Raw genomic sequence first — 24,334 nt, forward strand, 5'->3', positions numbered from 1 at the left:
CAGGGACAGACGTCGGTCAGCAGAACATACAAGAAATTCCCAAAAATAAACCAATATGAATTTAAATAACTTTACATAAATCGCAATAAATCAGGATTTCAGTAAAAAAAAACATTATGATTAAATGCCAACCCCAAGTAATGAATTAAAAATATTGATCTGCCTCCTTAGTTCTGCTCCCGTGTACATTAGCCCAGGGCTTCATGCTGTGACTTTCAAAAACCACAGAGAAATAACAAGCACAACAAGGCCCGTGTGACATTGGACTGGGATCACGACTTCAGATATGTCATTAGAAATCTGTAACCATTTTCCCCTAAAGCGTTATTGCTGCTACGGCGTATATACAGAGAACAGCATTGCTTTGTATCCATGTTTATATCTATACAACAGATAGAGGGAGACCATGTAAAATGAAACCCATCCTGAAGTATAATCCTAATAAATCCCACCCCAAATATCATACATTGGATATTGTCCAGCAACACTGTTAGATTGGTCAGGTGAGTCTGATTGTAACGCTCGTTGTGCAGCGATATTCATTTATTTTAGAATATGCAAATCATCAGTCTGGAGCACCGAGGGCAGATCAGTTGCTCCAAACTGCTGTGCCCCACACTACTCTAATACTCGAGTGACAGGGCCAAGGAGCCTTGTTTAAATCTTGCCTGGCCCTGTGTAGCAAGGCAGTTTGGAGCAAGGGAGCTGAATAATCATGTATAATTATTAGAGATGAGCGAACAGTGAAATATTCGAGATTTGATATTCGTTTCGAGTAGAGCCTCAATATTCAACTACTCGATCGAATATTGAATCCCGTTATAGTCTAAGGGAAAAAATGCTCATTTCAGAGGAGACCACTATTCGACTAAAGTCACCAAGTCCACGAATTGCAGGAGGAGAGTGTTGTTTAGGAGGAGCGCTGTGCAGTTAAAGCGCACGGACCCCATTATAGTCTATGGGGACCGTGCGTTTTAACTGCACAGCACTTGCAGTTGCGCTGATAAAAAGTCAGCTCCCTCGTAACAGCAAGCTGCCAGCTCTCCCGACTAGCAAAGACGGACCTGCTGCAAATCAATGCTGATTCTGCAGCAGGCTTGTCCTTGCTAGTCGGGAGAGCTGGCAGCTTGCTGTTACAAGGGAGCTGACTTTTTCTCATAGGAATGAATTGACCAGCGTTGATGGGCCAGTGTACAGCATTCGACCAATCAACGCTGGTTCTGCCAGAGGCTCGTCTGTGAGGAGGCGGAGTCTAAAATCGGACCATAATGGAGACTGCTGTGGTCCGATCTTAGACTCGGCCTCCACACAGACGAGCCTCTGGCAGAACCAGCGTTGATTGGTCGAATGCTGTACACTGGCCCATCAATGCTGGCCAATTCATTCCTATGAGAAAAATTCAGCTCCCTCATAAAAGCAAGCTGCCAGCTCTCCTGACTAGCAAGGACGAGCCTGCTGCAGAACCAGCGTTGATTTGCCAAATGCTATGCAGTGTATAGCATTCGGCCAATCAACGCTGGCTCTGAATCAAATATTTACTGCAAATAGCCAGTAGTATTCGATAGAGTACCAATATTTAGAATACCTACTTGATCGAATACTATTCGCTCATCTCTAATAATTATCTATAAGAACAAAGATAAAGTATATCCTCACACAACCATCAGACACTGTGATAATTGCTTTGTGTTATCATGATAGCGCCTGGGCCCAATACTTGGATTTGTATCACAATTTTAGTCGGAAATTAAACAAACCATACAAATAAAAATCTATTTTGTGATCCACTATTGCTCATGTATGAGAACATACACACTGATAAAGATTTGACATTAACAAAATCCTAGACTAATTATGAAACTTTTTTTTTTTTTAACGACATCAAAGAAGAATTTGTAAACTGATTCATATGACCTGGAAATGATCAAAAAGAAAGAAGTGCACAAATACATAAAAGCAATGTACCTTAGCTGTTTAAGGAATTCAATGTCAGAGCTGCTCGTGATCAGCTTGATGAACTCCTCATAAGATGGGGCGTAAGTATAGGCCTTCTTGTGCCGCTCATTCACCTGTTCCCTGTACTCCAGCTGGCTGAGCAGCATCTGATTAATATAATCCGGATCACTCAGCATCTCCACCAAGGGCTTCAGCACTGAAGGAACAAAATCAGGGCATGACAAGATGAAGGACACCTGAGCTGTGAACTTGAAGAGTCAGTGTCCTGCACTGCTGCCTAAAAATCTAACTTGCAATACTGAAACACAGCAAAAAAATTAAAAAAAACCCCACACATCTTAAAACAAAAAAATAGCAAAAGAAACCCCTTAATAGCAAAGGAGTTTATGATAGACATAAACTCCTTAAATGACACTGCAATTTTATTTTTTTGCTTTTTGTTTTTTTCTTCCTCCCCTTCCAAAAACGATACCTTTTTTATTTGACCGAGGCTTATTTTTTTGGGGACCAGCTGTACTTTTATAAAGACACCCTTTAATCCCCTCTAATGTAAGGGTAAGATGGAAACAAATTCAGAAGTGAGTGGAATAGATTTATTTTTTACTGCATTCACTAATCATTACTTGTATTCTGTTCATCAGTAAGATCACAGCCAAGCCAAATTCTATATTTGTAACTTTTTTTTTTTACTTATACATTCCTGTTGCCATATTGAGACATCTGCGATTTATATTTCCATTTACAATGCTGTGTAAGGACCCTTTTTAGTGGGGCAAGTTGTAGTTTTTATTATCACCAACCTACTAAATGTACTGTATGTTTTTAAGAAATGGGGGACAGATGGAAAAAATTGCATTGACGGAGAAAATTGATGGTAACTCACCAACACTAATGGGCTTGCCCCAGATTTAAAAATCCATACGCTCTTATATCTGTACAGATTGTTTATGCTATGTGTGGATGGGGCTTTAAAAACCTCATCCACATTTATAGTTTTATAAATAATCACAGATTTTTGGTGCAGAATCTACCTGAACATGGTCTTAAAAAGAGGTATTACCATCTTAGTCAAAGAAGGTCGAAATGGGAAAAGGCGGCTACTTCTCCCAATTATTAGGTCAGAAGCTAGAATTTAAAAAAAAAAAAAAGCCAAATGTGGCCCTTCTGCCCCTTTCTGTAACTTCCAATGTAGGTCAACGTGGGTTACAGATACATACCAGTGTGAGCTATGTAGTTTGTGTAACTCATATCTACTCTACATGAAAGTTATAGCCGTCTCCATAGCTCGCTACCTCCCTAGATTTGGAAGGGGGGGGATGTTCCCATCTAAGCCATGAATGATGAGAATATCTCTTTAAGGAGCCAAACATTTACCAATTTTTTTTTATTTTTTAACCCAACCAGTATTGTTTGATCAATGCCAGATAGAGCGATCCCTGCAGCGCCTTTGAAGTGAATGGAGCACCGATGCTTCATTCAAATTGGGGCTATAGGTGGACTGTCAGGGTCCCTTTTTTCTTGATCAGTGGGAATCCTAGCACTGGTATAGGAGGTGAGTGTCTGTAATAGGACAACCCCTTTAAGCTATTTGCAATTTCTCTTTGTAGATGCCAGTACCAGTGAAAAGTTTGGACGCACCTTTTCATTTTATTTTATTGTTCTTTTCTATGTAGCAGATTCATATTAAAGACATGACAACTCTGAAAAACACATGAAATTAAGTAGTAAACAAAAAAAAAGTGTTAAAAACTAAAATACATTTTAGATTCTTCACAATAACCCCTTCTGCATCAATGACAGTCTTGCAGACTTTTGGCACTCCCTTTCCTGGAATGGTTGTCAATTAACATGTGCGTCTCGTCAAGATTTAATTTGTGGGATTCCTGGTCTTCGTAATGCGTTTGAGACCATCCACTGTGTTGTGCAGAGGCAGGATTGGTACACTGTTGCCATAATGTGGATTAGAACAGTAGCTAAACTTTTTATGCAAGAGCCACTAAACTAAGTAAAGAGAAAATGACAGTCCATCATTACTTTAACATACTGGTCAATCTGGAAAATTTCAAGAATTTTGAAGGTATCCTCAAGTGCAGTTATGAAAACCATCAAACACTATGATGAAACTTATGGGGACTGCTCAAGCAAAGGAAGAGCAAGATATATCTCACAGAATAAGTTCATTAGAGTTTTCAGCCTCAGAAACCCAAAATTAATAGCACCTTAGAATAGAGAAAAAAACAAACAAACAATAGAACAAAAACAAAACAGACAACACATACAGAACAAGAAAATTGCTTGGGCCAAGAAACACAAAGAATGAACATTAGACCAGTGAAAACCTGTACTTTGGTCTTAGTCATCAAAATAAGAGATTTTTGGTTCCAACCACCATGTCTTTGTACTCACATCTCACAAAGGTGTAACCTGAAGCTGCTGGGCCCCAGTTCAAAATTGGTAATGGGGCCCACACTTTCCAAGTGCCACTTATACTGGTGTCTTGATATGTAGAGTGGCCTTGGGATCCCTCTTCGTCTGAAGCCACTATAGCTATACCCCTGGGTGAGCAGATGGCTTCTACATGTGTGGTTTCCACTGTGAAGCATGATGGAGGGGGTGTGATGGAGGGGGTGTGATGGAGAAATTTGCTGGTGAAACTGATCATGATGTATTCAAAATTCAAGGCCCACTTAACCAACATGGCTACCACAATATTCTACAATGACATACCATTCCATCTGATTTTTACTTAGGCAACCCATCATTTGTTTTTCAACAGAACAACTACCCCACACACAGACCTCGAGGCTAATATAGCCAAAAGAAGAATGAGTGAGAAAAGAGTGCAGTGTCAGATGACAAACCCTCCACAATCACTGGACCAAAAAAAAAAAAAAAAGAAGATGGCTTGTGAAGAGGGGTACCATAGAGTGAGGGAAAAGCAGACTACAAGTGCTCAGCATAATACTCTGTCAGTACTATTGGAAAACCATTCCAGGTGACCACCTCATGAAGCTGGCTGAGAAAATGCCGAGGGTGAGCACAGCTCGTCAAAGGAAAAAGGGGCTACTATGAAGAATATAAAACATATACTGGTTTAAGGACCCCTTCACACGGAGTTTACGCTCCGTTCATTCAGGCACGTATACACGAGCGCTTCAAAACACATCCCATTCACTTCAATGGGAGCGCGCGTAAAGCCGGCTTTACACGCACTCCCATTGAAGTGAATGGGATGTGTTTTGAAGCGCTCATGTATACGTGTCTGAATGAGCGGAAGGGGCCCTAACACCATTTTATTTACTACTTTATGCCATGAGTTCCTTCATGTTTTCAATATGAATCTGCAATATAGAAGAAGTTCATTAAATATAAAAAAAAAAAAAAAACACCCTCCATGAAACGAAAAGCTGTGCCCACACTTCTGACTGGTACGGTTTATAATTAGTTTAATTGAAACTTGCATAAAATAACTGTAATTTCCTTCCATCATTGAAGTAGGTCACTATAATCTTTACATGTACAATATGACTAATATAACAAAGGCAGTAACTAGACAATTTGACACACCTTTGGTGGCAAGAATTTCAGAAAGAACAATACGCAAACTGTGAGACTGGGCATCCCGGGTAGGCATCAAACAGAGAACTAGCACCTTGGCACAAGTCTGCAGGAACTGGAGCTCCTCCTCTGTATTTTTTAAGCAGGGATGAAGAGCAAAAGGTCTTGGCTGTTCATCCTGTCTGAAAGAAAAATGAAAAAAACAAGAAAAAAAAAAGCAAAGAAACTGAAGTTAAATGAAAAACACAATTATTACCATATTATAAAAATGACTACATACCTCACTATTATCCCATTTTATGAGCAACTACGGAGACTTAAAAGTACAGAACAGTTTTGGAGGTTGAACATGGACAAGACTTACAACATCTCCCCTTCTGGGGATTAAATGGGGGGTGGTATGTTACTAAACTTAGGGAGTCTGTCCCCTGGTGAATTGGTGCCTTCATTGCCAAGATATGGTTTTGTTTGCCCATTAGCAAATGAGCTCTTTGGAGTATTGAGGGCCTAGTCATTGCTCCATTAAGTGACAATGCCCTTGTTGCTCATTTTGCATATTGGAGAAAAAAAAAAAAAGCAATCTCAGCAACAGAGGCGCCAATTCCCAAGGAGATAATACAGATTGATTGATGTGACTGTAACATATCTGTGGGGCTGGGCTCTGATCCATATCAACCAAGGTAACCTGAGATTTGAAACTATATTGTGTCTTGTATTCATTCCATTCTCAGTGTCTCTAGAACTGTAATATAATATTCTTCAGAAACGGCTTAGGTGACTTACATTAAACTTTCAGGCAATAGCTAGAACACCAAGCTCTTATTGTATAATCTAATGCACTGCTTAGTCTACCAGGACAGCTACGATTTCCATGTTAAATACAATAGAATTCACTGATGACTCGATTGTACTGGATACATACATCGCAACAAATACCATGCTTTTTGTGCATACGTTTGTCTTTTTTGTGTTGGTTTTGCGCCATAGTTCACTTTAGAGGAACTACTGAACTTTGTACTCCCAGTGCTCGCATGGTCATTCACGTAAGCCAAAGAATTACTACTTTGCTTTAGTGTGCATCGTCTAGACTTTAGGCGCACGCGCAGCGAAGTCAAGGTGTACTCCCTCTGCTTCGGTGAACAACTCTGCATGCACCAGGAGGACCGGCGATGAGTCTTACGATACTAGCTAAAATTTAAAGGCTTATTTTCCATAGTGGCCACTGAAAGGAGTTAGGAGTAGACTATTTGGGACACTAAATCACTTGTACATAAGGACCTGTAAATGTTTAAGTGCTCCATATTTAATTGACAGCTGTTTAATAAAAACAGACTATTTAGTAGGGATAAAGTATTTCTCCCAAATCCATTTCTCTCCATAAAAAAAACATCACAGACCATCATTGAGCAGGAAGAACAGAGATTGGACTGCAGAGGACTGGGGTAGGGTTATTTTCTATGGCGAAGCTCCCTTCACACTGTTTGGGACATCTGGAAGAATGAATGTCTGGAGAAGAAAGGATGAGCACTACCATGAGTCCTGTGTCATGCCGGCAGTAAAACATCCTGAGACCATTCATATGTGTAGTTGATTTTCATCCAATGGATGAATTCTGCCTAAGATTACTTCCATGAATAAAAAACGGTATCTAAACATCCACCAAGAACAACTTTCCCAACCATCCAGGAGCAATTTTTGGATGAACAATGCTTTTTCCACCTTCACACAAGGCAAAAGTGATAACTAAGTAACATGGTGAAGAAATCATTGAGATTTTGAGTCCATGGTCAGGAAACTCCCCAGACCTTAATCCAATGAGAAACTCTGGTCAATCCTCTAAGTATGTGGACAAATTAAGAAAAGAAAGAAAAGAAATTAAGGTATGCTAAGCTTCAAGGACTGACTAGAGAAGAATGGGTTGTCATCAGACAGGACTTGGCCCAGAATCTGATATCTAGCATGCAAGTGAAAACTAATGGTCAGTGCTGGAAATATTGTGTCTTTGCATAAACTCGATGTATTTGTCAAAAGTTTAAAAACCTATGAAATAAATACTTCCATCTGACTAAAAGATCTAAAACCTTTTGGCCAGGACTGTGCTTGGCAGAGAAACGCAGCCCACTCCATAGAGACACTTGACCAATGCAGGGTAAATAGAAGTAATTTTCTTAATGGTTATGTAAAGATACTCAAGTAATACTCTACCGTCTGTTGTAACGTCATAAATAATAGCTCGGGTTTACAAGAAGCAAAATCAATAAGAGTGAAACCAGCAAAGTGTCTGGTCTGAGATGGTTTGTAAGAAACAGAATCAATACTGACCTTCACAATCATGAGAAGAAATGTATGAAGGCCGGGTAACAATACGTAAAGGGCAATGCTATACTATAGAAATATAGATGTGCCGCTTTGTATGACTGTATTTAATAAATGTAGCAATACATAATGAAATAAGAGCACTGATCAGTATTCAGCTCCAGAGCTCGGAGCACTCACATTAATAAGAAGTCCAACAGACATGAAGGAAAGGGCTGTCCTACTGTCAGAGGGAATACAGGCAGTCAAGTACTAGGACTGCTACTGCCACTGAAGAAAGTCAACTAAAGAAAGGGACTGTCACAAACAAGCACTAAGCCAACAATGGATTGACAAAACTCTTAAAAAGGACCTTGCACCAACTCCAACTCTTTGAATTGTTTTATATCTGCCGCTCCACTAATTCTAGCATAGTTGAATTTTTTTTGCTTTAGCCCCGTCCACCGCCAAGCAAAAGTTACTATTAGTTTCAGCACAATTACGTTTTATGCTGTCAGGTTGGCAGTCCCAGTCTTTGGGCTACAGCCCAGGACCACCCACATGACAAAAGACAGCCCGAGTATGCTGAAACTAACAGCAATGATTGCTCAGGAATGGTCAAGGCTAGAGTAAATTTCTTACTGGAATCATTGGAGTGGAAACTACTGAAAGATTCAATGGGTTATTGGAGGTAAAAGGTTCTCTTGTAGGCTGACCTTTAGAGAAAGCATGGCCAAGGTCACTGGCTTTTATTAGAAAATGAGCTGACTACAATCTTCCCCTAATACCATTATCCAGACATGAAAGGGTTAAACGAGAGCGAGCATCGCTACGCTCTCATTATTTCGTGCAGAGGCCGATAATCACTTCACACACAGAAGGATTACAGATGCTCACTCCAGTTTGTTACCTAGTGTTCGCAGCCTTGAGGTCACAGAAGTGTGTAAGCAGATTCTTCACAACATCGTTGCACACCACCTTTACGATATCTATGTGAGCCAGTCGACAGCGGAGTTGTCTGGACAGCTCCCAAAAGTCTTCAGAGAGTAGGTGGTAGAGTTGACCATCATCTTTGCTGAGTTCTCCATACCATGACAGAATGTAGTCTCTGTAGCTGTAGTCAAACACTGAAAAGGAAGAAGGCACAAGACAAAGTTAAGAGCATAACTGGTAATAAATTACATTAAAGTATTAGGGAAATTGTACTCGTCATTAACCCCTTCCCGACCCATGTGGTACTATTACCACATGGATGTCTAGTGCTTCACGACCGATGTGGTAATAGTACCACATGGATGTAAACAATCCCCGCAGCGCAGTGCGGGCGTTCTAGGAGCGGGTGTTAGTTGTATCTGACACCTAACACCCTGCTCCAACACCTTCCATCGGACATGAGTGCCGATTTTGGGTTTTAACCCGTTGATTGCCGTGATCAAACATGATTACGGCAAACAACGGGTTGCCCGATCGTGTAGGGGTCCCCAGCACCCCCCGCTGCGAGATCGGGGGGTGCTGGTATCCCTACTAAGTGGCCAGGGGTCTGTTTAGTGACCCCAGCCAGCCCTGAGTCCCACTCACCTTTGTATCCTGGCCGGCGTCTTCTGGAAGTGAGTCTGTGCCGTCCGTACGACTCACTTCCTGTTTCTAGAGTGACACGTGCAGGCTGTTACTGCAGCCTGTGTCTCACTCTATGATAGTGGATGAGTGATGCAATCATCACTCCTCCAAGTGTCCTAAAGGGATGCATGAAAAAGTTAAAAAAAAAGTGGAAAAAAAAAATAAAAGTGTTTTGAAACAATTAATAAAGTTATAAAGCCCAAAAACCCTTTTTCTCTATAGAAAATGAATTATATAGAAAAAAAACCTAAAAATTAATAAAAACAATACATATTTGGTATCACCGCGTCCGTAACAATCTGTACAATAAAACTGAAACAATATTTAATGTACACGGTGAACCACAGAAAAAAAAACGGAAAAAACCCGCCGGAAGTAGTGATTTTTCGCCATCTCACCTTACAGAATGTGCTATAAAAAGTGATCAAAAAGTCAAATGCACCTCACAACAGTGCCAATAAAAAGCACACATTGTCCCGCAAAAAATAAGCCCTCAACCAACACTGTCAAAGAAAAAATAAAAATGTTACGCCTCTCAAAATATGGCGATGCAAAAAACATTGATTTATGTCTCCAAATGTGTTTTTATTCTGCAGAATTAGTATTGCATAAAAAAATAATATAAATGAGGTATCGCCGTAACCGTACCGACCCGCAGAATAAAGATAATATGTTACTTATACTGTACGCTGCATGGCGAAAAATTTAAAAGGTAAAACGCAATACCGGAATTGATTTTTTTTTTTTTAATCCAGCAAAAAAAGAGTTAATAAAATGTATTCAGTAATACACCCAAAAATGGTGTCATTACAAAATACATCGCATCCCGCAAATAACAAGCCCTTATATGGCCGCGTCACCAGAAAAATAAAGAAAATATAGCATCTAGCAATGTGAAGACAAAATCCCGCAAAATCGCCAAATTATTAGAACACAACTGGCGGCGTCAGGAAGGGAATATATAAGCTGTGTGAGCGGATATCAGGGGACACCCCAGATTTACAGATTATGAGCGAAAAGACACCAGAAGTGACCCCAAAGTGACCCCCCCAGAGTGACTCCCCCAATCATAGGAGCTACTGGGACATAGTAGGCAATTTGGTGTTTGCAATGTTCTCCGCACTGCTTATATATTCCCTCTTCGCCATCCGCTGTGCAGTCACGTCCGGGATACTAATACTCACTACACCCCCTGAGAAATTCTTTGAGGGGTGCAGTTTTCAAACTGGGGTCACTCCTTTGTGGAATCCACTTTTCCGGTACCTTACAGGCTCTACAAACATGACATTGCGTCCAGATACCAAACATCTGAATCTGTACTCCAAAAGCCTCATCGCGCTCCTTCCCTTCTGCGCCCTGCTGTGTGCCCAAACTGCAGTTTATGCCACATGTATGACACATGTATGACACTGGTGTACCCAGGATAATGCACGTAATGTCATATGTGGGAATAAACTGATATTAGGGCACAGCCAGACACAGAAGGGAAGAAGGGTTATTTGGTTTTTGTAGCACAGACTTAGACGGTTTGGGTTTTTTTTTGGATGCCATGACACTTTTGCAGAGACCCTAAAATTGCCCTTACAAAATGGGGTCACTTCTTGGGGAATTCCAGTTCATTGACATCTCCAGGGCTCTGCAAAAACAACATGGCACCCAGAAAGTCCCTCTAAATCTGTACCCCAAAAGCTAAAAAGCTCAGTGCTCCTTCCCTTCTGAGCCCTGCTGTATGCCCAAGCAGCAGTTTACACCCACATATATAATTTTTTGCCCCTCGGGATCGCCCACTTAATAGTTTTAGGAGTGCAGGTCTCTGACAATACAAAGTGGGTGCAACGTATTGGGCACCGAAATGACATATTTCTTTAAAAATTAAAATTTTCATTTTGTACATTAATTTTTGGGAAGCATTTTTTAGGCTCAAAATGATAATACCCCTTGATTCATTCCTTGACGGGTGTAGTTTCTAAAATGGGGTAACTTTTGAGGGGTTTCCATTGTATTGGTACTTTAGGGGCTCAGCAAATGCGACATGACACCTGAAAACTGCCCTCAAAAGCCAAATAGCCATCTTTCCATTCTGAGCCCCGCCATGTTCCCATACAGCAGATTATGGCCACATATGGGGTATTGCCATGTTCAGGAGAAATTGTGTAACAAACTGGGGGGGCTTTTAATTCTCTAACTACTTGCAAAAATTAAAAATATGGCGCTAAATGGACGATTTATTGGAAAAAAAGTAATTTTTCATTTTCACATCTCAATGGTAAAAAAAATCTGTGAAACACCTGTAGGGTCCAAGTGCTCACTAAACCCCTTTATAAATTCCTTGAGGGGTCTAGTTTTCAAAATGGGGTCATTTTGGGGGGGTTTCCACTGTTCTAGCACTTCAGGGGCTCTCCAAATGCAACATGGTGCCTGAAACAGATTTCAGCTAAATTTGCCCTCCAAAATCCCAATAGAGATCCTTCAGCTCTGGACCTCACAGCGTGCCCATTAGAGATGAGCGAACAGTGTTCTATCGAACACATGTTCGATCGGATATCAGGGTGTTCGCCATGTTCGAATCGAATCGAACACCACGTGGTAAAGTGCGCCAAAATTCGATTCCCCTCCCACCTTCCCTGGCGCCTTTTTTGCACCAATAACAGCGCAGGGGAGGTGGGACAGGAACTACGACACTGGGGGCATTGAAAAAAATTGGAAAAAGTCATTGGCTGCCGAAATCAGGTGACCTCCATTTTAGACGAATAGTGGATTTCAAATCCGGGTCATATGAGAATGTGAACTTTGTGACTATGAGACAGGGATAGCTGTACAGGCAGGGATAGCTAGGGATAACCTTTATTTAGGGGGGAATGTTATTAAAAATAACTTTTTGGGGCTCTATCGGGTGTGTAATTGTGATTTTTGTGAGATAAACTTTTTCCCATAGGGATGCATTGGCCAGCGCTGATTGGCCGAATTCCGTACTCTGGCCAATCAGTGCTGGCCAATGCATTCTATTAGCTTGATGAAGCAGAGTGTGCACAAGGGTTCAAGCGCACCCTCGGCTCTGATGTAGCAGAGCCGAGGCTGCACAAGGGTTCAAGCGCACCCTCGGCTCTGATGTAGGAGAGCCGAGGGTGCACTTGAACCCTTGTGCACCCTCAGCTCTGCTACATCAGAGCCGAGGGTGCGCTTGAACACTTGTGCACACTCTGCTTCATCAAGCTAATAGAATGCATTGGCCAGCGCTGATTGGCCAATGTATTCTATTAGCCTGATGAAGTAGAGCTGAATGTGTGTGCTAAGCACACACATTCAGCTCTACTTCATCGGGCTAATAGAATGCATTGGCCAGCGCTGATTGGCCAGAGTACGGAACTCGACCAATCAGCGCTGGCTCTGCTGGAGGAGGCGGAGTCTAAGATCGCTCCACACCAGTCTCCATTCAGGTCCGACCTTAGACTCCGCCTCCTCCGGCAGAGCCAGCGCTGATTGGCCGAAGGCTGGCCAATGCATTCCTATGCGAATGCAGAGACTTAGCAGTGCTGAGTCAGTTTTGCTCAACTACACATCTGATGCACACTCGGCACTGCTACATCAGATGTAGCAATCTGATGTAGCAGAGCCGAGGGTGCACTAGAACCCCTGTGCAAACTCAGTTCACGCTAATAGAATGCATTGGCCAGCGCTGATTGGCCAATGCATTCTATTAGCCCGATGAAGTAGAGCTGAATGTGTGTGCTTAGCACACACATTCAGCACTGCTTCATCACGCCAATACAATGCATTAGCCAGTGCTGATTGGCCAGAGTACGGAATTCGGCCAATCAGCGCTGGCTCTGCTGGAGGAGGCGGAGTCTAAGGTCGGACCTGAATGGAGACTGGTGTGGAGCGATCTTAGACTCCGCCTCCTCCAGCAGAGCCAGCGCTGATTGGTCGAGTTCCGTACTCTGGCCAATCAGCGCTGGCCAATGCATTCTATTAGCCCGATGAAGTAGAGCTGAATGTGTGTGCTTAGCACACACATTCAGCTCTACTTCATCAGGCTAATAGAATACATTGGCCAATCAGCGCTGGCCAATGCATTCTATTAGCTTGATGAAGCAGAGTGTGCACAAGGGTTCAAGCGCACCCTCGGCTCTGATGTAGCAGAGCCGAGGCTGCACAAGGGTTCAAGTGCACCCTCGGCTCTCCTACATCAGAGCCGAGGGTGCGCTTGAACCCTTGTGCAGCCTCGGCTCTGCTACATCAGAGCCGAGGGTGCGCTTGAACCCTTGTGCACACTCTGCTTCATCAAGCTAATAGAATGCATTGGCCAGCACTGATTGGCCAGAGTACGGAATTCGGCCAATCAGCGCTGGCCAATGCATTCTATTAGCCCGATGAAGTAGAGCTGAATGTGTGTGCTAAGCACACACATTCAGCACTGCTTCATCACGCCAATACAATGCATTAGCCAGTGCTGATTGGCCAGAGTACGGAATTCGGCCAATCAGCGCTGGCTCTGCTGGAGGAGGCGGAGTCTAAGATCGCTCCACACCAGTCTCCATTCAGGTCCGACCTTAGACTCCGCCTCCTCCAGCAGAGCCAGCGCTGATTGGCCGAATTCCGTACTCTGGCCAATCAGCACTGGCTAATGCATTGTATTGGCTTGATGAAGCAGTGCTGAATGTGTGTGCTTAGCACACACATTCAGCTCTACTTCATCGGGCTAATAGAATGCATTGGCCAGCGCTGATTGGCCGAATTCCATACTCTGGCCAATCAGCACTGGCTAATGCATTGTATTGGCTTGATGAAGCAGTGCTGAATGTGTGTGCTTAGCACACACATTCAGCTCTACTTCATCGGGCTAATAGAATGCATTGGCCAATCAGCGCTGGCCAATGCATTCTATTAGCGTGAACTGAGTTTGCACAGGGGTTCTAGTGCACCCTCGGCTCTGCTACATCAGATTGCTACATCTGATGTAGCAGTGCCGAGTGTGCATCAGATGTGTAGTTGAGCAAAACTGACTCAGCACTGCTAAGTCTGCATTCGCATAGGAATGCATTGGCCAGCCTTCGGCCAATCAGCGCTGGCTCTGCCGGAGGAGGCGGAGTCTAAGGTCGGACCTGAATGGAGACTGGTGTGGAGCGATCTTAGACTCCGCCTCCTCCAGCAGAGCCAGCGCTGATTGGCCGAATTCCGTACTCTGGCCAATCAGCACTGGCTAATGCATTGTATTGGCTTGATGAAGCAGTGCTGAATGTGTGTGCTTAGCACACACATTCAGCTCTACTTCATCGGGCTAATAGAATGCATTGGCCAATCAGCGCTGGCCAATGCATTCTATTAGCGTGAACTGAGTTTGCACAGGGGTTCTAGTGCACCCTCGGCTCTGCTACATCAGATTGCTACATCTGATGTAGCAGTGCCGAGTGTGCATCAGATGTGTAGTTGAGCAAAACTGACTCAGCACTGCTAAGTCTGCATTCGCATAGGAATGCATTGGCCAGCCTTCGGCCAATCAGCGCTGGCTCTGCCGGAGGAGGCGGAGTCTAAGGTCGGACCTGAATGGAGACTGGTGTGGAGCTATCTTAGACTCCGCCTCCTCCAGCAGAGCCAGCGCTGATTGGTCGAGTTCCGTACTCTGGCCAATCAGCACTGGCCAATGCATTTCTATGGGGAAAAGTTAGCTTGCGAAAATCGCAAACTGACAGGGATTTCCATGAAATAAAGTGACTTTTATGCCCCCAGACATGCTTCCCCTGCTGTCCCAGTGTCATTCCAGGGTGTTGGTATCATTTCCTGGGGTGTCATAGTGGACTTGGTGACCCTCCAGACACGAATTTGGGTTTCCCCCTTAACGAGTTTATGTTCCCCATAGACTATAATGGGGTTCGAAACCCATTCGAACACTCGAACAGTGAGCGGCTGTTCGAATCGAATTTCGAACCTCGAACATTTTAGTGTTCGCTCATCTCTAGTGCCCATACATCACTTTACATTCACATATGGGGCATTTCTGTAGTTGGGAGAAAATGCTTGACAATTTTTGGGGTGCATTTTGTCTTTTAACCCCTTGTGGAAATGCAAAATTTGAGGTTAAAGCAACATTTTATAGCAAAAAATGTCACTTTTCCTTTTGTTGGGCCAATTCTGTTACACTCCTGTAGGGTCAAAGTGCTCACTATACCCCTTGGTAAATTCCTTGAGGGGTCTAGTTTCCAAAATGGGGTGACATTTTGGGGGTTTCCACTGTTTTGGCACCTTGGGGGCTCTGCAAACAGGACATGGTGCCTGAAAAGTATTGTAGCAACATCTGGCCTACAAAATCCAATTAGCGCTCCATCCGCTCTGAGAGCGACCGTGTGCCCGTACATTAGGGTAACAGAACATATGTGGTATTGTCGTGTTCGGGAGAAACTGTGTAACAAAATTTGGGGAGCAATTTTTCCTTTAACCCCTTGTGAAGATGAAAAATTTGGGGCTACAGTGACATTTTATTATAAAAAGAGTAATTTTTCATTTTCACATCTCAACGGTAAAAAAATCTGTGAAACACCTGTAGGGTCAAAGGGCTCACTATACCCCTTGATAAATTCCTTGAGGGGTCTAGTTTCCAAAATGGGGTGACATTTTGGGGGTTTCCCCTGTTTTGGCACCTTGGGGGCTCTGCAAATGGGACATGGTGCCTGAAAAGTATTCTAGCAAAATCTGGCCTACAAAACCCAATTAGCACTCCATCCGTTCTGAGAGCGATTGTGTGCCCGTACATTAGGGTACCAGCACATATGGGGTATTGTCGTGTTCGGGAGAAATTGTGTAACAAAATGTGGGGTGCAGTTTCTCCTTTAACCCTTAGTAAATGTGTAAATTCTAGGGCTAAATGAATATATTAGTGACAGAAATTGAAAAATGTAAATTTGACCTCCATTTTGTTGTAATTGCTGTGAAATGCTGAAAGGGTTAAGAAACTTTCTAACTGCTGTTTTGGATTCTTTCAGGAGTGCAGTTTTTATAATGGGGTGACTTTTGGGGGGTTTTATTAGAGAGGCCTTTCAATTTCCCTTCAGAACTGAACTAGTCCCTTGAAAAATGTGTTTTGGAAATTTTCTTGAAAATTTGGAAAATTACTGCTTGACTTGTAAGCCTTATAATTTCTGAAAAAAATGAAAGGGTGATTAAAATTTGATTGCCACATAAATATGAGACATGGTTAATTATATTTATGAAAAAATTTGGGTAGTATGACTTTCTATTTGAAAGGCTTGCAATTTCAAAGTTTGAAAACTGCATTTTTTTCAAAATTTTCACCAAATTTCCTATTTTTTCATAATTAAAGACAAAACATATTGTCGAAAATTTACTACTGACATGAAGTACAATGTGTTACGAAAAAACAATCTCAGAATCACTTGTGTAAGTTAAAGCGTCTCAAAGTTATTGACATTTAAAGTGACATGTCAGTTTTGAAAAAAGAGGCCTGGTCCTTAAGTCACTTTTGGGCTGTGTCTCTATTAGATCGCGGATGGCACTGCTCTCTGGGGGGGCGGAGTTCTCTTACAGTTATTACAGCTCTGCCTGCAGGAAAATTAAGTCATCTAATTGCAGTTTGCTGATAAAGCCTTGGATAGTCTCTATGTAAACACAAAGAGAACATTGAGTTCACTGCAAGTCAGTCGTCTGTGTAAGTGTTCTATACAAACCTATGTAATGTAATATACGTTTACTGTGCATATTATTTAATCTGAATTTATATTAGATTTCTAGTAATCATAAATAATCATTCATGGTAAAAACAATATCTATATCTACTGAGATACTTCATAGCCGTCTCCCACCAGCTTGCTGAATAATACAGGAAGTGAAAAGAAGAGGCAGCAAGCGAAGCTGCTGAGACAGGGAAATTGGAAGACTGCTCTAACAGAAATCTGAATGCAACACGCAGAGAATATCATAGACATCAATTTCAATTTTTTAGCTAACAGCTCACAAGGCGGCCAACATGCAGTAACCACATGTGGCAGTTTCTGCACTGTGGATATAATGTGAGCCAACAAGTGAACTTATATAACGAAAATTGTCAGAAACTCATTGGCTTCCACTATTCAGAATCCATTTACTAAATGTATATGATAAAACAACATGAAGACATGAACCTACAGGAAGTGAGAGGAGACTTGTCATGTATGTGATTTATAAGCACAACACACATAAATGACAGCGCAGGACTCGCCAAACTTTTCCCATCATTACTCACAAACACTTCTGAGAGTCTTTTCCACACAATGCAGATAAGATGCTAACTGTGCAGAAAAACACACAGTATGGCAAGTGAACGTAAGACGCATAAAGGAATAACACACTAACTATAAGTCCAAACAATCTCTTTCTTTTTTGTTTTGTATGCAGGCAAGAATGGAATTGCCATTGCTCTTTGCTTTAATAGGAATACTTAAGAGATTTTGTTATCGATTTTATTACACACTAAATGGACAGTAACACCACGGTTTCTCGGAAAGGGGGGGCTGGTATACCCCAATTCGCATCTACAGGAACTTACATCTTTGCAATGACTGAACAGATTTAGATAGACAAAACACCAAATTGTTCACGTGACACTGCCTATCAGGTGATGTATGTCAGACCTGGTGACAGGTTCTCAATAGGAACAAGCTGCATAACTGCATTTTTTAGACAAACAGGTATATATAATTGCGGCTGCACACCTATTTTTTTATGGTGAACACATTTAGAAGATGGTGACCATAATAATAATAATAATAATAATAATAATAATAATAATAATAATCCCTCGAGCATTGTGATAGTAGTCTGCTTAGAAAATGTTGCTGGCCCTTTCTTGTTCTTTTATTGAATTGTCTATTGTAGCATAAAAGAGTCTGTAGCAAAAAAAAAAAAAAAAAAAATTTAAGAACCAAATTCCTTTCTATATAGAAAAGCGAGGACTACGTTATGTATGAAAAATCTCTCTTCACACAATAAAAACTCAACAATACACCAGCAGGCATTGTATTCTAAGAGGGAATTCACAAAGGATAATGTTCGCTTTCTAAGCTTTTAATAAAAATCTAAAGAAAATGTATTTCTCCAGATGACAAAGTGAGGTCAAAGATCAAATAGAACAAAAAAAGGTGTATGAAATCTGTCACATTTGTGGTGTAAAAAAAAAGTTGGAAACTGGCTGATATAATACAACTCGTTTGCATTTTGAGGCTTGAAAAAGCGCACATAGCAGCGCGAAACGGCTGTTGCCTTCTTGCCATTTGATGCTGTTCTTCCCTCCCTACAAGAATTGTTTTTAAGATGTGATACCTTAATAAAAGAAGCCTTTTATGAAGATGAGCCTCTGTGTGGGTGAGTGCCCTTCCAATTTTTCTATTTTTTTCGTTATTGCAACTTGTATTAGGACTCATACTCCACACAGTGTCAGATCTAATGACTTATGGCAGATATCACAAATTAAACCGCTATACTTTCTGAGAATAATCTGAAGACATCATTTGTACATATCATAGACTTGAAAGAGTGACTTGAGATTGACATTATCTTTGTCTTTGGAAATAAATTCATAATTTTTAATAAAGTAGATTTAATATGAGTGTTAATACAATAAGAAATTGTTACTGATGACTGCCAGATTGGAGTCAGGAAGGAATTTTTTCCCCTGAAATGGGGCAGTTGGCATGAGCCTCATGGGTTTTTTTTTTTGCCTTCCCCTGGATCAACACTGTAGGGGATTGTAGGGTTATAGATTGGCAGCGCCGCACCTCCCATGAGGCGACTGCTTCAGGCGGCGCTATGCCAGGGCCCCAGGGAGGGCAACATTTTTGCTAACCTAAGCCAGTCCAGGACAAGCTGTCCTGGACTGGCTTAGCACCGAGCGGTGGTTTGGGGAGGCCACTGGAGCAGCGCTGCTCCAGCAGCCTCCCCTCACGCTCAGGCAGAGAGTAGGCCCTCTCCGTGCCTGCTCTCTGCCGGCAAATGGTGCTAAGCCCCGCCCCCTTCGATTCACCACGCCCCTCCACTCAGCCACTCCCCCCCTCCTCCCGGGGGGGGGAGGCTTTCTGTAGTTCGCCTCGGGCGGCAAAAGGGGCAGGTTCACCCCTGTAGATTGGACTTGATGGACTGATGTCTTCATCCAACCTCATCTACTATGTAACTATATATGTAACTTATGTTGTATTTCTTGATAAAGTCTATGCACAACTAGAATACTGAGCTGCCAAACATTTTTTTCCAATGCAGTTTTGCAGTATCTGAATACACCGCTATGCACAACTTTCTTCATATACATCAGGACAGGGGCGTAACTACCGCAGAGGCAGCAGCCACAGGGCCCGGTGACATTAGGGGGCACAGTGACAGCCGCTACTGCTGCATTTTTTTTTTCTTTTTTTATAGGCTGTTACCGGCTGAAGTTACTATTTACTTACCGATCCTGGTTGGGCCGGGATCAGTAAGTGGCACAGAGGACCCCACAAAGACTATCATTATACTCGGGGGGGGTCTTCTCAGACCCCCGAGTATAATGATCGGAGGCACGGGAGAGGTAAGGGAACGTAACAAACACTGTTACTTACTAGAGTAAGTAACTCTGAAAAGACCCCAGAGTATAATAATTGTTTATGGGTGTCCACAGTGGAGCATAATACTGTGTGCAGGGGTCACTAAGGGACATAATACTGTGTGCAGGGGTCACTAAGGGACATAATACTGTGTGCAGGGGCCACTAGGGGACATAATACTGTGTGCAAGGGCCACTGAGGGACATAATACTGTGTGCAAGGGCCACTGAGGGACATAATACTGTGTGCAAGGGCCACTGAAGGACATAATACTGTGCGCGGGGACCACTAAGGGACATAATAGAAGAAATGCAGAGGAGGGGTTGGTCGAGGTCATCGGCGTCGGTCGGGGGGGAAGGCGGGGGCCATGTCAAAAGTTCGCCACGGGGCCCCACCATTCCTAGTTACGCCACTGCATCAGGATTGTATATTATAAGCCTGAAATGCTCAAAGACCAACATTAGCCGAATGTCCTTACACACACACACACACACACACACACACACATTATATATATACACATACATACACACACACACACACACACTGTATATAGATGCACACACACAAAGATGAACATAGTAATGTAATTGGGTGCTATATGCAGCCATTTCTTCTTCCTGAGGAGACAGAAGCATGGTCTAGAATGTAATTTGGCTGTACATCTTCAGGAGCCATTACACAAGAATAATGCATCATCCTCTGCATTTCCATTGTCTCCTGCAGATTGCCTTTATGAGCTATGGAAACTGATAGATTAAGTGTACAGACTTGACGCGCCATTAACTCCACCACAGTTCAGAGCACGATGCATCATAATTCTATACAATGGCCGCTCCTTCACAGATATTCTGCCATTTCCTCTCACTAACCACCTGAGCGGAGGATATGGAGCAGCTAATTCGATACAGCAGGCGTTTCCTTGCACCACAAACGCCCACAAGTATAGAAAGTAGCTTTAATTGTCAGAAAGTCAATGTTGTATAAGGCCCAAAACTTTCTCTCTCACATTCCCTGAATATATACATAAAAATAAGCTTATATTAATAGGAGGAAAAGCTTCATCTATATCTGCCACCAGATACTGTCACATCCCGACTGCAGCAGGGTCAGTGAATTCAGAAAGGAGAAATCAAGCGTAGGGAGCCTTAAGTGCGAGGTACAGTACAGACAGTCTGGGCGCCTCACTACATAATGACAACCATCACTTCCCAAATTGGATTCCACTGCTGGAAAATAAGTTCTGGCCTAGATAAAAGATGCAATTGGAGATACGGGCGGAGAAGCAGGTGTGTGGCATTGCTGTGAGAAGATCCTTTCCAGATTTCCTTCAGTGAAAGGCCTCATTGGGATACAAGCCTCATTCTCCAGGAAAAAGAATAATTAGAAGAAAGTACATGGTAGCATTTACGGCTAATAATGGGGCTCAAACCTCATTTCATTTTATGTATTTGCTCAAATGTAACTCATAAGAGTAAAATCCACAGAGCCACTTCTATATGGTCCGTGTATTAGCTGGTATTACCATCCTACTGCAGTTCAGATTAACTGAATTCAACACATCAATTTGGCAGAGCCACATTCGGATCAGTAAAGTCAACCAATACATGGCTGTGCGAAGTGACCCATAGTCCTGATTTGGTGTCAATAGAGGTCTCCCTTCTAGACAAGTTGTGTTCACGCCCTGGTACTAGGGAACTTCAGTCCTTCGTTATCAATGTGAAACAGCTGGGTTCACAGTAAGTAGAGGGAGAGGGTCTGTTTTCACTTTACAAAGTGAAAGGAGAGAGGAGGGGCTGATTTTCTTCACTGAACATTCTGCAATATCTCACAGCTTACAATGCGAGAAAAGTCTATTTATTAGCTTGTATCTACTTCTTACTGCTTATGTTGCTGCTGATGAGATGTTAGCCAGACATTAAGCAGATTCCTTATTGTGCTCATAGATTTCTCTGTGTCAGGAATCAGCTTAGCTGGATAATGCCCTGCATTTGCAGTCCAATGTTCCTGGATCTCCTATATGCGGTCAAGTGGCTTCTGGATTATGCCTATCCATGCTAGGTGAACATCAATAATTTAAAGGGTCATCCAACCTTTCTAAAGGTGCCCAGGAAAGCAGCTGCTGCTGTTTGCATCTTGGGGCAGTAACGTTGTATATTGTGTTCAAGTTCAATACTGAAACCAGCTCATACAGACAGAGAAAAAGATTGCCATGGGGGAAGGATAAATGGAGCACCAAGGGACCTCAACTCCCATTAAAGAACCCACCAAAGTTTGAAATTCGGCAGGATTCTTGAACATAATCCAGGTCAGCCACACAGAAATTGACTTCCAGGATCCACTCAAACATTGATTGGGACCAAATGCTCTGCCAGTGCCTATGGATGGCTGCCCAAGCTGCTGTCATGAAGAGGCAAAGTAGGTCTTTTTTTAAATGGAGATAAAGATCCTAGTAGCATGATCGCCAAAAGTGATGTTTTCATACATCTGAAAGATCATCTCACAGAAGGGTTTGATCAGGGAGCAGTTCATGGAACATTTGGGAAGATTCTATGGAACAACTCTAGCAACTGGCATCAACCAAATAAGCAATTTACAGTACTTCTCTTGTGCCACACATGGAAGGGGCATTAAATAACCAAGGGTAAATGTTTTATCCTCGTCTGCTGCAGAACTGATATAGCAAAGTCCTTCGGCCAAGCCTCAGTGTATGGAGCGAGGCTTTTTCTGTATTCCTTAGGAATAAATCGATAAGAGTGGAATACGAGCAAGTGGTGTTGGTTGCACCATGCTTGACAGTCTACCTGGTGGGAAAGCCAGGTTGTGAAACAGTGGTCTGGACAATCACTTTAAGGCTAAGACTCCACATTGAGGAAAACCGCTAAAAAACATGTTTTTCATTGCATTTTTGTTGTGTATTTTCTTCCCTTATTAAATCTATTGGGAAAACCCAAACCTTTCTGCAGGTCAAATTCAAATGCTGTGTTTTTCAAAACAAAGCTTTTCCGGGACTTTTTTTTTTTTGCAGTGATTTTACTCCTGCGTTTCCGCATGTGGGTCCTTATCCTAAAGGTGCATTCCACTCAAAGAGGTTTATCACATATGTACAGAATAGAGTATCAATGGCTGATAGGAAGGTGTCAAAAGGGATCAATACACATCTTACGGGAATACGGGTTTTGTGATGACCAGGCAGCAATGAATAGAAGACATGTAGATATGGCTACCAAATAACAACAACAAAAAAAAAATGGCTCCAAAGAACATACCCTCGGCCCATAGTTTAGCAAACAGAGCTTGGTGATAACCACGTACATTGCAGCAGCCGTCATAAAATATAAAATTATTAGGGGACCATAAGTGGCATCTCCGAGCCCCCATCATTGTTTGCTTTACACTATTTCGATAAACCTATTAAATGTAAAAGTAAAATCATATATACTGAGATGCTTATGTATATAAAGGATTCTGTAAGAAAATTGGTCCCGCTAATCTATAAAGTGTCCAAATGAAAGGCTCAGTTTACATGGCGTTATATATACGTAAAAGATGGATGAAAGGTTGCTGAATTACGAAGGTGCGATGAGCACAGGAATGAGTCACAGCGCTGTAAGGGGACTGACAAGCATTGGGGATGGAGCGGTGCAGCCTCACAGCGCTGTCAGGGCATATTAATCTACAAGCTACAAATAAAATGTCATCTCCACACTGACATGAACAAAAGTGTATCAGTCAGCAAGCAGCAGGCTGTTCCTCTAATTCGATTAAGCAGAGGTCTGTCATGCTGCCATGCACAGGGGTGAGATAAGAGAAGGATATATACACAAGGCACGGCTAGGTATGGAATAGGTAGCCTTCCCAAATCAGATTGTTTTATTGTACCAGTTGGAATAACACACCACACAATTATTGTACAAGGAAAAAGCAGACACGGACCGCCATAGGCTGTGTATGCTGTAGGCCTTTCCACGCCAATGATTCATATATGCAATGCCTTTGGAAACTGGGAGCAGGAGCCATCACAAGGACGTATGGACAGAGGAAAAGCTGCAGTGTCTATACAGACTGGTAATATAAATCCTCCCTGAACTCGGCTGTCACTCTCATCAACAGATGGGGATCAAGTGGTAATACGCCATAAATGCAATATACAAGTGCTATCTGCGTTTTATTACATAAGCTGTGATTAATCACATCATATCCTGGTTAACCCCCAGGTCCGTGCAGATCATCTTATCTTCTAAGAGATTTGCTTTATTAGTATAGTTTTATTTACAGCCTTGCACCATTAGGTCATTGTAATAAAATGTGTGTTTATGGAGGCTTACTTAATGTCCACAGAAAAA

At 42.3% G+C, this 24,334-nt stretch overlaps 1 protein-coding gene across 2 annotated transcripts in view; it reads right to left on the minus strand.

The window, feature by feature from the left end:
* Positions 1–24,334, minus strand: part of SNX25 (sorting nexin 25) — a 157,663-nt gene that overhangs the window by 87,709 nt on the left and 45,620 nt on the right. For both annotated transcript variants that reach the window (XM_075259164.1, XM_075259155.1), the window contains exons 3-5: positions 8,720–8,936; positions 5,524–5,696; positions 1,966–2,152 (exon numbers count right to left, since the gene is read on the minus strand). In XM_075259164.1, coding sequence (XP_075115265.1) covers positions 1,966–2,152; positions 5,524–5,696; positions 8,720–8,936 — 577 coding nt within the window. The remainder of the gene's footprint in view (positions 1–1,965; positions 2,153–5,523; positions 5,697–8,719; positions 8,937–24,334) is intronic.

This window comes from Leptodactylus fuscus, chromosome 1 (assembly GCF_031893055.1).
Source record: "Leptodactylus fuscus isolate aLepFus1 chromosome 1, aLepFus1.hap2, whole genome shotgun sequence".
Lineage (NCBI taxonomy): Eukaryota > Metazoa > Chordata > Amphibia > Anura > Leptodactylidae > Leptodactylus > Leptodactylus fuscus.